Source organism: Telopea speciosissima, chromosome 4 (genome assembly GCF_018873765.1).
Source record: "Telopea speciosissima isolate NSW1024214 ecotype Mountain lineage chromosome 4, Tspe_v1, whole genome shotgun sequence".
Classification (NCBI taxonomy): Eukaryota; Viridiplantae; Streptophyta; class Magnoliopsida; order Proteales; family Proteaceae; genus Telopea; species Telopea speciosissima.
In genome coordinates, this window is record NC_057919.1 from 6,964,857 (window position 1) to 6,980,695 (window position 15,839).

General features: G+C 38.4%; 2 protein-coding genes across 5 annotated transcripts; both read left to right on the top strand.

Moving 5' to 3' along the window:
- The first annotated feature begins 1,110 nt into the window (after window positions 1-1,110).
- On the top strand, window positions 1,111-11,725 carry LOC122657649 (mitotic spindle checkpoint protein BUBR1). 2 transcript variants are annotated; one of them, XM_043852418.1, is made up of 11 exons: window positions 1,111-1,379; window positions 1,520-1,579; window positions 1,707-1,851; window positions 1,966-2,123; window positions 3,014-3,098; window positions 3,180-3,246; window positions 3,311-3,368; window positions 4,661-4,826; window positions 4,904-4,986; window positions 11,350-11,427; window positions 11,529-11,725. In XM_043852418.1, the coding sequence occupies exons 1-11, from the start codon at window positions 1,189-1,191 to the stop codon at window positions 11,590-11,592; spliced, it is 1,155 nt and encodes a 384-aa protein (XP_043708353.1). In that variant the 5' UTR covers window positions 1,111-1,188; the 3' UTR covers window positions 11,593-11,725. The 2 variants fall into 2 exon arrangements, with proteins under 2 accessions (XP_043708353.1, XP_043708354.1); XM_043852419.1 differs by having other exon boundaries at window positions 1,113-1,379; window positions 3,314-3,368.
- A 755-nt stretch (window positions 11,726-12,480) lies between these two features.
- Window positions 12,481-14,162, top strand: LOC122660347 (splicing factor U2af small subunit B-like). Of its 3 annotated transcripts, none has more exons than XM_043855607.1 (2): window positions 12,481-12,619; window positions 12,928-14,162. In XM_043855607.1, the coding sequence occupies exon 2, from the start codon at window positions 13,025-13,027 to the stop codon at window positions 13,850-13,852; it is 828 nt and encodes a 275-aa protein (XP_043711542.1). In that variant the 5' UTR covers window positions 12,481-12,619; window positions 12,928-13,024; the 3' UTR covers window positions 13,853-14,162. The 3 variants fall into 3 exon arrangements, with proteins under 3 accessions (XP_043711542.1, XP_043711543.1, XP_043711544.1); XM_043855608.1 differs by having other exon boundaries at window positions 12,512-12,619; window positions 12,925-14,162; XM_043855609.1 differs by having other exon boundaries at window positions 12,520-12,620; window positions 13,002-14,162.
- Window positions 14,163-15,839: the final 1,677 nt, after the last annotated feature.

Genomic DNA, 15,839 nt, shown 5'->3' on the forward strand with positions numbered 1-15,839 from the left:
GAACAAAGGAGAAAGAAAGGAGAAAGAACATCTAGTAAAATTTTGCTGCAAAATACTAGATGCCATATAGAATTCCGGAGGGAGCATATGGGCCAAGCTTGTTAGGATCAGAGAGTAATGCAATAAACTCCGCGTTGTCCAATTCAACATCTATGAAAGAGTGGGAAGTCTCAAGAACTAACTGTAGATTCAAAAGCACCACCATAGCTTCACTGAAGTTTACATCACAGAATTGAGCTGGCACATATACAAGAAGGAAGAGAGTCCTTTTATGATCTCGAAACACAATCCCAAGACCTCCCAAAGAACTTTCCAAAGGCAAAGCTGTATCACAATTTAATTTCAAAACTCTTGTCGCGGGGGAGGGGGGGGGGGTCCAATTCTACTAGGAAGCTACACAACTTGGAGTACACTGCTGAGGATTGGATCCATTACTATAGGCTGGTAACTCTTGAAACACCCATTGATCTCTGTAGAAAACATCAAGGGGAGTCCAATCCTTGCGATTAAAAACAAGGAGACTAAAGATAAGTAATGTGAGAAACTGAGAATAAAGATTTTCCACTCATTTGCTTTACTAAAAGCAACATTGGAAAAGTAATGGGTTCAAACCTTATGGGAAACAAATAATCAATTTGTTTTGAAAAATACATAATTTGAAACTTCATTTGCTTTAAATACAACAAAAATACTGGATTATGGAGAGGCTTATGCTAATACTATGGATGACCTAAAAAATACAAGAGAATATGCTAACACATGAAAGCATGGGAGTGAACAGTGCTAGCTCGGTTAGTTAGTGACTTGCCGATTAAAGTGCATGCCCCTTCAGAGATCAAGGGTTCGACTCTTTTGGTCACATTTGTGCTATATAAATGACACCCTTTCCCCCCTCCTCCTTGGTAATTGTAGATTTTGTTGGCTTGTCTTACCTTTCCTTTGTAGTTGTAGTTGGCTTATGGACCCTCAGATTAGATTCTAAGCCGGTTTAAACATGATGTAATCTATTTGTTTATAGAGTTTTATTGACTCAGCTCATTTAAGCTGTTCTAATATATATATAGTTATGGAGGTGTCAAGTGTTAACGGTTCATGCATTCAAATTTGAAAATTTGAAATCTCTCTCTCCCTCCCTCTCTCCGGATTTCATTCCTTCTTTCTTTCTGAGGGAACCTGTGTGTCTCAGTGATGGAAGATCTTCAGAATTTGGATCCAGAAACAGAGTTTCTCGCCTCCAACCAGCAAACAGGAAATGAGTGGGAACTCTTTAAGGAGAACGTTAAACCCTTGAAAAGAGGTCGTAATATTGGCCTCTTAAATAACGCCCTCAAATCCCAGTTCGATAATGGACTTAAAAAATCTCTCCTTGAAAACCGAAGGTTTGAACGTAATCACTCGATCTGTTTTATTGCCCTGTTTCTTGTCTTCTTTAGCTGCATTTAAGATTTTCCAGACCTAAAAATGTTTTAGATGTTCCATCTGATTTCGCAGTCCCTAATTTCCTTTTGTGTGGGTATAGGAGGTTGATTGAGGCGATTGATGAGTACCAAGGAGATGATCCTCTCCAACCGTGGCTTCAGTAAGTACTTGTATATTTTCATTTGGGTTGTTGAAATTTAGGCTTATTTGAATTTTCGGGAAATATGCTGCTTCCAACCCCCCCTCCATTTATTTGTTCCCCCATTCCCTAATCTTTGTTCGTGAAGGTGCATCAAATGGGTTCAGGAGTCTTTCCCCTCTGGTGGAGACTGTTCAGGCATTGTGGTAATTTTGGAACAATGTGTGCGTATATTTTGGCACACAGACCGCTACAAGGAGGATGCCCGTTACCTTAAAGTGTGGTTGGAATATGTGGGTAGTTTTTTCATCACTTCGCTTTTGAAGCTTAATCTAGCAAGACCACTTCTAATTCACGTTTTTTGATGTCCCTTTCGGCTTTGTTTTCATTCTAAATTGGTGCTGCAGGCAGAGAATTGTGCTGATGCTGAAGTGATATACAATTTTCTCGATGCAAATAACATTGGGCAGACACATTCTTTGTATTATACATCATATGCTTTGCATATGGAATCCAAGAATAAAATGAAAAGTGCAAATGACATCTTCAATCTTGGCATATCGAGGTGAGTTCTCTATCTGAAATTTCATTTACCCTGTTTGCCTGTTCATGTCGCTCTTGCTGCAATAGTTATGTTGGGTATTTACATTTAACCGGATGATTCAGAGCAGGTAAAGCAAATACTCCATTTGACACTTTAGAAGGTGTCTTTAGTTGAAGCAGTTGAGGGAGAAAGAGAACCATGGTTTAGTTTTTGTTGGGTTGGAAATAGTCAGGAGGAGAATATGAGAAAGAGAATCAGATAATGTAATTCTAGTGCTACAGATTAGCCCTAGGTGTACAGGAATAATTGTAACTTGGAAGCCTCTACAACCCAGCAAGTTAAGATGGTAGAAACAATTAGATGCAGATTTACATGGTAAATGTTAAGTAGTCTTTAGCAATTGAGACATCAAATGATTTGACAGATTAAATGAGTATATCTGTGAAAAATTTCACATGGAAGGATCAAGTTCATGGGCCCGGTGTTGAATAGGAAGCAAGTATACTACAGATTAGCTGCCTGAAAACACTGGAATTCTCAGAACCTGAACATGTTTATGTCTCAAAATTACATTGGAATCACTTTACAGTGGAAAATATGGTGAGAAGCTAGTTTCTTTAGCCTAGTTCTCAGATGCAAAGTTGTCACGGTGTCTAGGTGACCCAAGGTGTTAGAGGGGGCCTGGACGCAAGGTGTCCAAGGTGCCCCCTTCTAGGCGAAGAAGCTCAGATGTCCACATGGATCCTCCAACATATGTCCCTCATTGGCCTAAACTTACTCTTGTTAATCATCCCCTCTTTGTTTTGATATCATTATTCATCTAAGATTATCATCTCTCTCTTTTTCTCTAAATTTATGAAAATTGATGGTTTTCCTTTGTAGTGTTCTAATAATTTTGTTTTGTGTCATAGGAGGGCACAACCTATTGAAAAATTAGAAGCTTCTTACAGGAAATTTCTCACACGCTCGTTGAGAAAACAAAATACTACTACGGAAGTATGACATTAAATGCTTGAGAACATTTTTTTTCTTTCAATTTTATGCTGATTGACTCTTACATTTATTTTTGGATTTTAGGAGGACTCAACTGAAAATCACTTACCAGTTAGAAGTTTTGGCACTCTATTGTCCAATGGAGAAGCCCGTAAGTATGCTTAATATTCGTTATTTTCTTAGAATTCCTCACACTTATCTTATTTTCGATGTTGCAGGAAGACAAAATACAGAAATTTCTGATCCTGCAAGGAAAAAGTTGAAGCTGAATAGGTAAGCATGCAGCTTTCTTTTATACTGTGCCAGGATTTTGGAAATTCAGTAGTACATTTACCCTAGTGTTTTTTTTCCCTAATTAATATCTATTGAAGTATTTGTTTTTTGGAAATTTTGTTTCTTGAGATATTTATTGTTGAATTATCATTCCAATGATAAGTGAAAAAGGGAACAAGCATAATTTACCTACTCATTAATTGACGTCATGTAATTCAGCTTTGCTTTGGACATACTCTTTATTTTAATTAATTTCGAGGCCAAATCTTGTTCTAACTAAGACAATCTCAAACATATATTTAGAACATGATTTTCTAGGCACTAGGCAGGCAAATTGCCCAATGGCTGAGCATAGGTGGTGGATGATTCTAGTGGCCCAAATGAGGAAATCCGATCAAGAGCATTGGTTTCCCACCCAAAACTGAAAGCTATTTGTCCGGAGTCCAGAAAACCATTATAGGTTATTGATAAACTTGTTGATTGATTATGCCTTTTTTAAAATTTTTATTCACTAGTAAGCTAAGATCATGCCTCATGCATGGTTAGGATATTAAGTCTCTCATATGGAGGGGACAAGGGTCACCTGATGTACCACAAGTGCAACATCTCCTAGGGAATACAACTCTTCTCCAATCCAGCTATAGTAGGAAATACACAGAATCTTTGCACCAACTTCTTGCGTAGGGAGGGAGGAGACTATCTTCTCCACATAGTTGGGGTTCAAAACCCAAGCCTCAATCTCTTAATGGTTGAGGAGATAGTGTGTCTGTGTTTTGGAAGGGAGAGAATACCTAAAATGCAGGTGAGGGGAGAGATGCAGTATGTATGGAGATCTTCTCTCTGCTCCTTAATCTCTTATTTATAATAGATATTGTTGCTAAAACCTTACTTTGCATATACGTTTCTGTAATTTTTATATACATTTACTAGTTTCTTATATACATAGTGAGATGCTCAAGTAATTTTGATGGTCTGTTCTTCTGTATCATCTTCATTTTTTTTAAACTCTTAATCTGCATCACCTGGAAAGTTACCCCAAAATTATTGCGATGTTTTGGGGAAAAATATTTCATTGTCACTTAATTTTTATGCGTATTATATTTTTGGTATGCAGTTGAGCCTCTGTATAATAGGGGACAAATTTTCTTGGCCATTCAGCACTTTTATAGCTGCACTCCATGTTTGTCAGTTATTAACAGTGAAATATTATTTAAATACCAAATTCTTTCCTACATACTACGATGCATCTGCCTGGTTTTAAAGAAATCTGTGTGTCATCTTCACTTTTGTAGGGCTCATAATGCTCCACTTTCGATTTATAAAGATAGAAATGATTCTATAACCCAGAGTCATGAACCATTATCAATGTTCGACATGAGGACCTGGAACACACTTGGGACTCGAGCAGAGAGGAACAAAGAAAATGCTGCCATCCCTACCACGTGGGCGTCAAATAAGGTTCCGATTTTATCCTGTTTGTCATATATTGCCTCACCTTATCCACAACCATTTCTTAATTTATCTTGCTTCTTCAGATTCCACAAAGACCAGGGTCTAGATCTAGAGCCGCTGCAACAAGTGCTTGTATTGAGGTTTTTGTTGATGAGGAATGTGCAGAGTAAGTAATTCAGTCCTTCAAGGAAATAAATTGACCAATGAAGAGTAAATGAGTATGTTTTCTGGAATGAGATTTAAGTTTTTAACCAGTAATCCTCCTAACTTGTGCATTGTTAATCAAGGTAAAGAATACAACTCCCACATTCTTGTGGGATGGAATGATGGATCATACTTACAGACTTACTTTGTGATATGATCCTCAATGATGTTTCTCTGCCAAAACCAATGAATTGGCCTCACTTGAGGTCTCTTGCTCTTTTTTGAGCAAGTCAGTAACTATGGATATGGACATATGGTCAGAAATGCAGTAATCCAGAACACAGCAGAAACTTTGACTAAATAGAACTCTAAAATGATGAACCTGATAATAGTGAAAATAAGATATCCTAAACAATCATCTAATGAGCACAAGATTATATGTCAAATGGAATAGGAATGGAGGAGAATAGCATAGTTTAAATCAGCCCAAACTGATGTTCTTAGAATCCATTGGCTGAAGTTTAAAATAGGTTGCTGTCTAACACAGTATATAACAGACATCATAACAATGCCGGAAAAATTGACAGAATATTAAAGAATTCATAACAGTGTTAGGAAGTTAAAGATGAACAAAGAAGAAAATTAGAACTCACCTAAGGAAGCCCACGGTAAGAGTTTGAGTGCTGGAATACTTGCTGCAACAATGTATGGCAGTAAAGAAAACACAAAATAAAAGGTTGAAAAGATGAAAAGGATATGAACAATAGGTAACACCACCCATGGCCTGCGGTTGGGGATCATCACCCTCCCTCCAAGGCTTCACCACAAGGGCAGTGATTTCACCACAAGGGCAGTGATTTCACCACAATGCACACACTCACATAGAGCATAGTTTTCTCAAAACATCAAATCTGTGGGCTAGCTAACCCCTTCCTCTTTATTTATGATAACCAATGGCTACAATACAAAATTAGTAACCCTTCTATTGTGTGGGTGATGAAGATTCATCACCAAATAGGGCTTGTTTCATTAGAAATAAGTCTAGCGTTGGGTTACATACATGTTGGGCCTTTGATCCCATGGGTTTCTAATGTAATAGGCCACTTTTCTGGGCCTAAAATAGGGGTACATAGGTTGCATACGGGATTAGCCCAATACTTAGTTTTTATTGTGTGTTTTTAATTGAACCGGTTAAAATTGGTCGCATCTAATTGGTTCAATTGGTCTAATTTAAGTGAAGTGATCCTTTTGGCTAAGAAGTTCTTATATCCTATTGGCTACTAGGGAATCTTCTTTATTTTAAGTAGTTTAAGTTGTTTTAAGTCATTAGGACTCTATTTTGAGTCTATTTGAGTTTCCTAGTTAGTTTAAGTTGCCTAATAGGTTAGGGATAAGGTTAGGCCATTCCTTTTTAGTGTCTAAGTCTATTTTTTGAGTCTTCTATATAAGTTTGTAAGGGAGGCCAGCATTGTACACGAATTTGATTAATAAAAATTAGCTTTATGCTTGCTGCCTTAGCTCCATCGTGAGTGTGCCTTGTGAGTAATATCAAGGTTGAAGGGATTGGTGGATCTCCAATCGACTCCTTGCATTGTGAAGATCGGGAGGGCTGCTACTTATCTCCTTGCATTGTGAAGATCGGGAGACCCCATTGTTCATCTTCAAAGTTGTTGCCATTGAAGACTTGTAACAAGTAAGAAATTCTGCAACTATTCTTCTTCCTTCTAGAAGGTCACATACAAGGTGATTTTCGTGAGAATTCTGCCCAGCCAAATCTAACCATTAGAATCTGCTAAAAATTTGATCAAGTCTTTCTCAAACCCTAAGAGAGACTCGATTCAAATTTCAGCACCATCCACCCAGCCGATTGTCTGAAATTACAGTTTTACCCCTCTCTCTTACTTCTACTAGGAAACCTCCATAACTCCAAATCTGTCCATCAGTTTCAAACCAAACTTCAGCATACATCCCTTACATCATTGTTGACACTCGATCCAAGTTTCAGCCCCAAACTCCCACTTTATCCCCTCCATTCCTTCACTCCATTAAAACCCAAAACCTGCAACACAATTTTGTCAAGAACTGCAGAATTTTAAAACCTTCCCAAATCCTATTATTTTTATACCATATTGACCCCCTAGACCTGCCCATTAATACCCTATAAACCCCTTTCCAATATCCAACCCTAACCCTAGGAATTGACCTAAATCCTAGTGTTGTCTATTCGAACCAGCAACCCCTTTTGTTATTTGATCCTGTTGTTTGGCTCCTAGTAGGCCTCCTACCTATCTAGGACTACATTAAGTGGTATCAGAGCCATGGATGAGCATGGCCAGCCCATTACCTCTGTGTCCATTGACTCTTTGAACAAAATTCTGGAGAAGCTTCAGCAGTTTCATGCTGGTCAAAGGGCTATAAGTGAAACATTGCAGCGAATTGAGCAACACCAAACTACTCCAGTAAGGAACAACAACATTCCCCTAGAAAAGGACAAATATCAAGTCAATTCGGTAGCATAAAGAGCCCCAAGGACAGATCAATACAGAGAAGACAGAGATTACAAGGATCGACGTAGGCATGACAGAGATCATAGTGAAGATAGGAACAGAGGATACAAAGATTACAGGAGACGCCATAGACCTCCAGAGGCGTATGAGTTAAGAGACTATGATGGCAGACCAGATCCACAGGTATTTTGTGATTGGTTAGCTGCTTTAGATGATTATTTTAATTGGTATGATTTGCCTGAGCATAGGAAAATGAGACTAGCACATACCAAGCTAGTGGGACCAACACATAATTGGTGGAGAACCCAGATGGATTATTCTGACTACCGTGGTAGAGAACCTGTTACATGGGCAGAGATGAAAGAAGATTTGAGTAAGAAATATTTCCCACGGACGTTCAGAGCTCTACAACAAGGTAACTTAAATTCCCATCGACAACATCACCACCAAAAAGCCTTCAAATCTGAAGACAACTTGAAGCCTCCATCAATGAGATTCCGTTTGCAAGTTGAAGAGTGTTGGAAATCTGACATCACCAGTGTTAAATCAGCGGCTGAATACAAATGTACATTGCCAACGGAAATTGAGAGAGCACAAGTTGAAGACAAAGCTGAAGTGATCACAGTGAATTGTGATGAAAAGAAAGAGACAATGCCTGGAGCTTCAAAGATGGAAAGTCAACATGCGGAAGATTCTATCAAGAGGTCTACCTTGAAGAAGTCAAAGTAGACAAAGCTGAAAAGCAAAGAAGATGAAGAGGTGGTTGAGAATATTCCACAGGAGATCAATGATATTCAAGATGTTGTTCTTGAAGAGGTGGAGCTTGTATCTCAAGTATTAGATGAGAAGGTTGCTAACACTAAAGACTCTATGGATAGGGCATTCACAGTTGGTGCTGATTCAGAGGTAGAGCACATAGAGTTTGTTATGCCACCATGGTTCTTCGAAGAGAAAGCTCCACGCCTTGAAGACTATATTCTTAATGTTCCTGCTTTACCGGAATTCTGTTTGGGGATGGTCAAAGCTGCTGATCACATGTTGATTCCCCCTCATCACTACAAAATTCGAGGACGAATTTTTTCAAGTTGGGGAGAGTTGATGCAGATTCATCACCAAATAGGGCTTGTTTCATTAGAAATAAGTCTAGCGTTGGGTTATATACATGTTGGGTCTTTGATCCCATGGGTTTCTAATGTAATAGGCCACTTTTCTGGGCCTAAAATAGGGGTACATAGGTTGCATACGGGATTAGCCCAATACTTAGTTTTTATTATGTGTTTTTAATTGAACCGGTTTAAATTGGTTGCATCCAATTGTTTCAATTGGTCTAATTTAAGTGAAGTGATCCTATTGGCTAAGAGGTTCTTATATCCTATTGGCTACTAGGGAATCTTCTTTATTTTAAGTAGTTTAAGTTGTTTTAAGTCATTAGGACTCTATTTTGAGTCTATTTGAGTTTCCTAGTCAGTTTAAGTTGCCTAATAGGTTAGGGATAAGGTTAGGCCATTCCTTTTTAGTGTCTAAGTCTATTTTTTGAGTCTTTTATATAAGTTTGTAAGGGAGGCCAGCATTGTACACGAATTTGATTAATAAAAATTAGCTTTATGCTTGCTGCCTTAGCTCCATCGTGAGTGTGCCTTGTGAGTAATATCAAGGTTGAAGGGATTGGTGGATCTCCAATCGACTCCTTGCATTGTGAAGATCGGGAGGGCTGCTACTTATCTCCTTGCATTGTGAAGATCGGGAGACCCCATTGTTCATCTTCAAAGTTGTTGCCATTGAAGACCTGTAACAAGTAAGAAATTCTGCAACTATTCTTCTTCCTTCTAGAAGGTCACATACAAGGTGATTTTCGTGAGAATTCTGCCCAGCCAAATCTAACCATTAGAATCTGCTAAAAATTTGATCAAGTCTTTCTCAAACCCTAAGAGAGACTCGATTCAAATTTCAGCACCATCCACCCAGCCAATTGTCTGAAATTACAGTTTTACCCCTCTCTCCTACTTCTACTAGCAAACCTCCATAACTCCAAATCTGTCCATCAGTTTCAAACCAAACTTTCAGCATACATCCGTTACATCATTGTTGACACTCGATCCAAGTTTCAGCCCCAAACTCCCACTTTATCCCCTCCATTCCTTCACTCCATTAAAACCCAAAACCTGCAACACAATTCTGTCCAGAACTGCAGAATTTTAAAACCTTCCCAAATCCTATTATTTTTATACCATATTGACCCCCTAGACCTGCCTATTAATACCCTATAAACCCCTTTCCAATATCCAACCCTAACCCTAGGAATTGACCTAAATCCTAGTGCTGTCCATTCGAACCAGCAACCCCTTTTGTTATTTGATCCTGTTGTTTGGCTCCTAGTAGGCCTCCTACCTATCTAGGACTACATTAGTTGGATACATGGCTGCTAAGATATTTGAGAACTTCTAGAAAGAAGATCCCTTGCTATTACAAATATTAGAAACTTTCTAAAATAAAAAGCGACTCTTAGTTGCTACTACTTTTAATGATTAAGAGCCTTTACAAGAATAGAAAGTATAACAAAATAGTAACTACTAAAGATCTTTGCAGCTGCAAATTTCTCCCTTCCAAGCTGGCTTCATGGGGTCCACACCAAGCCCATGTTAACAGTATCACATGAAAAGTACAACGTGAACAGTGTTCTTCCTTTGAACCTCATCAGGATGTCTCATGCTTTCTGTCAATAGTTCCATCTGAATGTCTCCTATGTCAGTCCAGTCAGTGGAAAGGTAGATTGTGTAGAATTGATATTGATGATCTCTCATATGAAGATAATTTGTAATTGGACCTAGCAGTGAAAAGGTAGATTATGTAGTATTGATATCTCTGACAGTATCACTTTCTTGGGATATGGATATGTTGGTTTCTGTTTTTTTTTTTAGGATTCTTGAGTCTTGCCTAACACTCCCACATATCCTTTTCCTTTTGTGCTCCCCTCTCACTTGCAAGGGGGAAGAAATTAACTTAATGGACCGAGTTTCCCTCCTCCTACGCTGAATGGGAATCCATTTGCAGCGGGTGTGGAATAGGTGGGAAAAGGCATCGGGAGGGTATTTTTGGACTATAGTAAAACCCTATGATGGGTTTGTGAACCCTGGGATGGGCGGTGAACTGTCCTCCATGGGTGGTGGAAAACTTTCTCCTTAACTTATCTATCTAGCTATGTATCGTTTTAACAAGGCAAAACTTTTCCTTCACCTATAAAGTAGGGTTCAACCACCTATCTTGGGTCATTATTATTTCCCCTGTTGTACAAAGTCAATAATACCCAATGAACTTTTTTCTTTCCTTATTTTGTTCTTTTTTTTGTCCCCTATTTTTCATTTACATCAGCTTTTGGTTTTTATTTTTTCAGTCTACTTTTTTTGCACTACCTAACAAAAAGTAGTGTAAATTTTGAGGGTGCTTCCTGCAGTTTTGGTTTTTATTTTTCAGTTCTTATGCATCATTGCTTAACATCATTCAAATATATTTCCAAATCCACAAATCTGGTTCTTTAATTGTGCTTCCTGAAGTGGACATTACGGCTTTTGCAAATTTTGACCCTCTTTCCAATTATAGTCCAAATAAGAGGTTGTGGGCTTCTTTAAATTAGATATCAATGATGCATTCAGGCTCACTTCCATGCCGTTTAAAGAAAAAATTCTACTTAATGCACATTAATTGTTTGGTCCTGTTGCTTCATAGTTAATGTAAGTTGCTACATTGTGAGATATCCATCTCTTTTGTTGTGTTTGCTTTGTAACATTATCTTTGCTCATGTTATATTTCTCTGGGTTATTAACACAGTTGCTTATTGCTATATCCCTTTTTTCCCTCTTTCCTATATTCTTTTTTATCAGATTACCAACAACCGTTAAACAAGATGGGAATCCCTCGGTACTGCAACTTAAACAGGGTGACAGTAAAGACCTTAAGAAGTAAGTGTTAAAGAGATGTTTGTTAAGAGCATCATACTGTTTTCACTTAACAGATAGCAACTAGTGACTTAAGTGATTCTTTCCTTCTTGTTTTTTGGCAGGGAGACAGAGTTATTGAAGGAAAACCCATTACGCAATTTCCCTCTAAACAGTTTTCCTCGTTGATCAGAAAACCCATTATTATATGTTGTATCTTTGCTTACATTGATCAGCTTTTATCTCTAAAGCTTGATTCTTGACATACTTCTCTATTGGACGCATAAATGCTGATAAGTGTTGCAGCTCTTCATTTTTAATCGGATATGTGTTTCAAACGGTTAGTTTGGATTGGTTTTGGAAAGATTTTTTTGTTTGTCGATTCTAGGTCAGACCAAGAACCAGACCATTAAGTTGTTTTAGTCTGCAAAAATGAAACTAAAATTTATAATGATTTGTCCGGTTTTTTTAGATACGTTATGATTTCTTTTAATGATCTCTTTTTGGTCTATTGTAAGCACCGATCTTTTATTGATTTTTTTGGTTTCGATCTTTCATTGGGTTCTAAAAACCAAAACCAATGAACTAATACAATTTGGTTTGAGAGGTTCCGATCAGTTCAACCGGATTGATCTAATTTTTTTGTTTCAATCTTTCATTGGGTTCAAAAAATTCAAAACCAATAAATCGATACAATTGCTAGAGTTTTAGATTTTAGCATAAGGATGCTTAAAGCAATACATCCTACATATCAAATTTGAAATAATGTAGTTGTCTCCAACTAGTATTTATAGAAAAGACTAACGTTTTAAGTTAGATAGGTTATATCCAATGGAGCCCACCACACTTTAATTACTTATTCATGTAGGTTTATATATATAAAAGGTATAGAATATAACCAACAACAATTTGGTCTGATACGTTCCAATCAGTTCAGCCGGATCGATTTGATTTTTGACACCGTTTATCAAGTCGGAATTGATTGAGCGATATGATAGGTGAAGGAATGGGCCCATTAGCTAACTGCTAACCTTCGTCTCTAAACTGGTTCGGCCGCGGTTTAATAAGCTCTACCACGAACCACGCCCCTTAAATGTCGGACCGCTTTTCATTAGCTTCATGTGTCGTTCCTTCTGTATTTCCATGGCGAAACTCTAGAAGGTTCTTTCCTCTAACTTCTCGGGGTTCCGAAATCAATCCAGGACAGCGAAGCTAGGTCAGTTTGTTTTGCATCCTTATTTGGACATAGATTTATCATGTTAATGGTTTCTTCTGCGAGTTAGTGTTTTTCATTTGTCATTTTCTTCGTCTTCAATTTATGCAGAGACTGCACTTTAAATTCGATAGAATAGATCGATATATACATATATTTGTTTCTTCTTATGTCTGTAAATTAGGGTTTTGTAGGATAGTTGTTGTGTCTCGTTTTTTTTCCCGTCCTCTAGAGTACCTTCATTTTCTTTCTCTTCCCTTCACGCTTATCCGGGATTTGCAAACAAGGGTTTTCATTTTGGGTTGTAGCAGGTTGAGATCAGTAGAAATCGAGGCATAGCCTTTGGAAACCAAGCCATATTCTTTGCTTATTGGGCCTTAGGGCTGCTGTTTGCTTTCGTTCATCTTCATGGCGGAGCATTTAGCTTCTATCTTCGGCACAGAAAAGGACAGAGTGAATTGCCCCTTTTATTTCAAGATTGGTGCATGCCGCCATGGTGATAGATGCTCTCGTATTCACAACCGGCCCACCATTTCCCCAACTCTCCTTCTAGCAAACATGTACCAACGGCCTGACATGATCACCCCTGGTGTTGATCCCCAAGGACAGCCCATCGACCCTCGGAAGATCCAGGAACACTTTGAAGACTTCTATGAGGACATCTTTGAGGAGCTCAACAAATTCGGTGAGATAGAGAGTTTGAACATCTGTGACAACCTTGCGGATCACATGGTTGGTAACGTATACGTCCAGTTCAAGGAGGAAGACCAAGCAGCTGCAGCTTTGGGGGCACTGCAGGGGCGCTTCTATTCTGGTCGCCCAATCATTGTTGATTTCTCTCCGGTGACTGATTTCCGTGAAGCAACTTGCCGGCAGTTTGAGGAGAACAGCTGCAATAGAGGGGGATACTGTAATTTCATGCATGTGAAGCAGATTTCAAGGGATTTGAGGAGGAAGCTCTTTGGAAGGTATCGTCAGTCAAGGGGGAGCCGGAGTCGAAGCCGAAGTCCAAGTCCATACTCCCGTAAGGAATCAGATAGGCGTGAAGACTACCGTGATCGGTACTACAGGAATGGTCGCCAGAGTGCGGACAGGTATGGAAGATACGACAGTGATGGGGGAAGGCGACGGCATGGGAGTCAGAGGCGAACCACAAGCCCGGTTAGGGAAGGGAGTGAGGAACGGAGAGCAAGGATCGAACAATGGAATAGGGAGAGGGAAGAGAATCAGCGGTAACTTCATTTTGACGGTTGATCAGTGGCTATTTCTCTCTACAGAGAATTCAATAGGATAAGGAGGAGCTCTTATTGTCATTGTTCGATAATTGGTAATGAGTTGAGGCCTAGCAGTCTTTGTTATGCTTCTTGAACCTGGACCAAAACTGGAGTCTTTTGGGGTGGTGAATGAGAAATAGGTAGCTGTTATTAGGATTTGGTTATTAGAAATAGTTTGGGAGTGAAAAATAAGTACTTAGTTTCTATGTTTTGTGCCTTTTCACCATTATATTATGCTAGAATTGAAAGCTTTACGTTCGTTTTCTTTTGTGCACTTGTGCATCTTATCTTTCATTTGTTTTTCAATGAATCGTTTCTTCTAATCAAATCATCATGTCTTTTTTCTGACGTGTAAATTGTAAAACCAATTTAGTTGGAATAAGGCTTTGTTGAGTTGAGTCAAGTCGAATATTTATAAATTTATCTCATGAAAGATCAATAGAGTACAAGGGAAAATCCACTGTATAAAATTCAATGGAGATCTCCAAGGGCATGAGTCTGTAAAGATTTCAGAATCAGGATGAGTTTGCCTTTTTCTTTGGAATTTCCACCTTTGGTGTCTTACCATTTTTTTTGGGTACCTATCATCACCATGTCAAGTCTCATTCTAGATCACTGGGAGGTGCTCTATAGAAATCTGTCAAAATAATTTAAATTTTATGCTTCTTGAGGATGTCATGAAGAAAATGGAGCGCATCTCAAGTACTAATTCTGTCCCATGGCTCAGTCTGTGTACCTAGCATTTTTTTTTTTTTAAGTTTGATGCTTAGAAAAAAGTGTCCTATGCTTCTTTAGGGACTAAGTTTGGGGGGTTTGGGGTGGACTTTGCCTGGGTAGTGTCGTAGATGGTTCAGACAAATATAGTTGTGGGGTTACTAGCTCTCCCCATCCTAGTGGTGCCATGTCACTTACTTCGTTAGTATTTCCCCAATTGCTTTATTTTTTCTGACCTTTTAACATTTTTAGAATCCGGATGCCCTGGTAATACTTGGGGAACACCTTGGAAACATGTTTCTCAGTGGATATATTTGTCATGGACTTCGCTCTATATCCTTGCCCATCTTTTGATATTTCTTACTCCATCTTGGCATTGTGTATGCCAGTTCCCAGTCTATTACCATTTTGGTTTCTCAGGTACTTCTTTGAATTGTGTGCGACACTAAAACTTATTGACTTCGAGAATGACATCAGATCCTAAAACCTGATTATAATTATAAATTTTTTGGACTTCCTATTAACTTCTCTTGATTTTGTTCCATAATCCATGACAGGGGTGCCAGTATGCATGTCTGATCCACTTCTTGCGGGGGGGGGGGGGGGGGATAGGTCAGTATGGTGTTTGTTTGATATAGTGCTCATTATTGATGAAAGAAGCCAGTGTTGAAATGACAATAAAAATATATCAAGTTGAATCCAGGCAGTCCTAAATTTTTTCTTACATATATCGGACCAGGATATAATGCCAATGATAGTGAACCTATTTGATTCTCCCGAGTCTGTGTGATCTTTGTCATATTTTTCTGTTCTTGTTTATATATGTAATAGAATATTAAATCATATTCCCAAGTATGAGTATATGTTTTCATTGTTTTATATTTATGTTAATTACACCAATTTATTGATTGAAATAATCGTTTTCCTTGCCACTTAGGTTCTGGTGGAGGATGTTATGTAAAGAATTCATGGTGCTGCTTGCTTTCTAGTTTCTACTGCCTATATTTCTTACCATTATCTTATGTTGGGTCTAGATAGGTTTTGTGGGATAGCATATGCCTTTGTGCAGTTTTTACAACTTTTTTAATTCTTAGTGTGACCTAGCCATGGAGTCTTTGTAAAAATTTTTCACTGCTTTTTCCCTCTTTGCCCTAGTTCACTGTTTTCGAAGTCCCTTATTGTACTCGATATCAGTCAAACATCTCACTCCTCTATGGTCGTTAACTATAATTTTC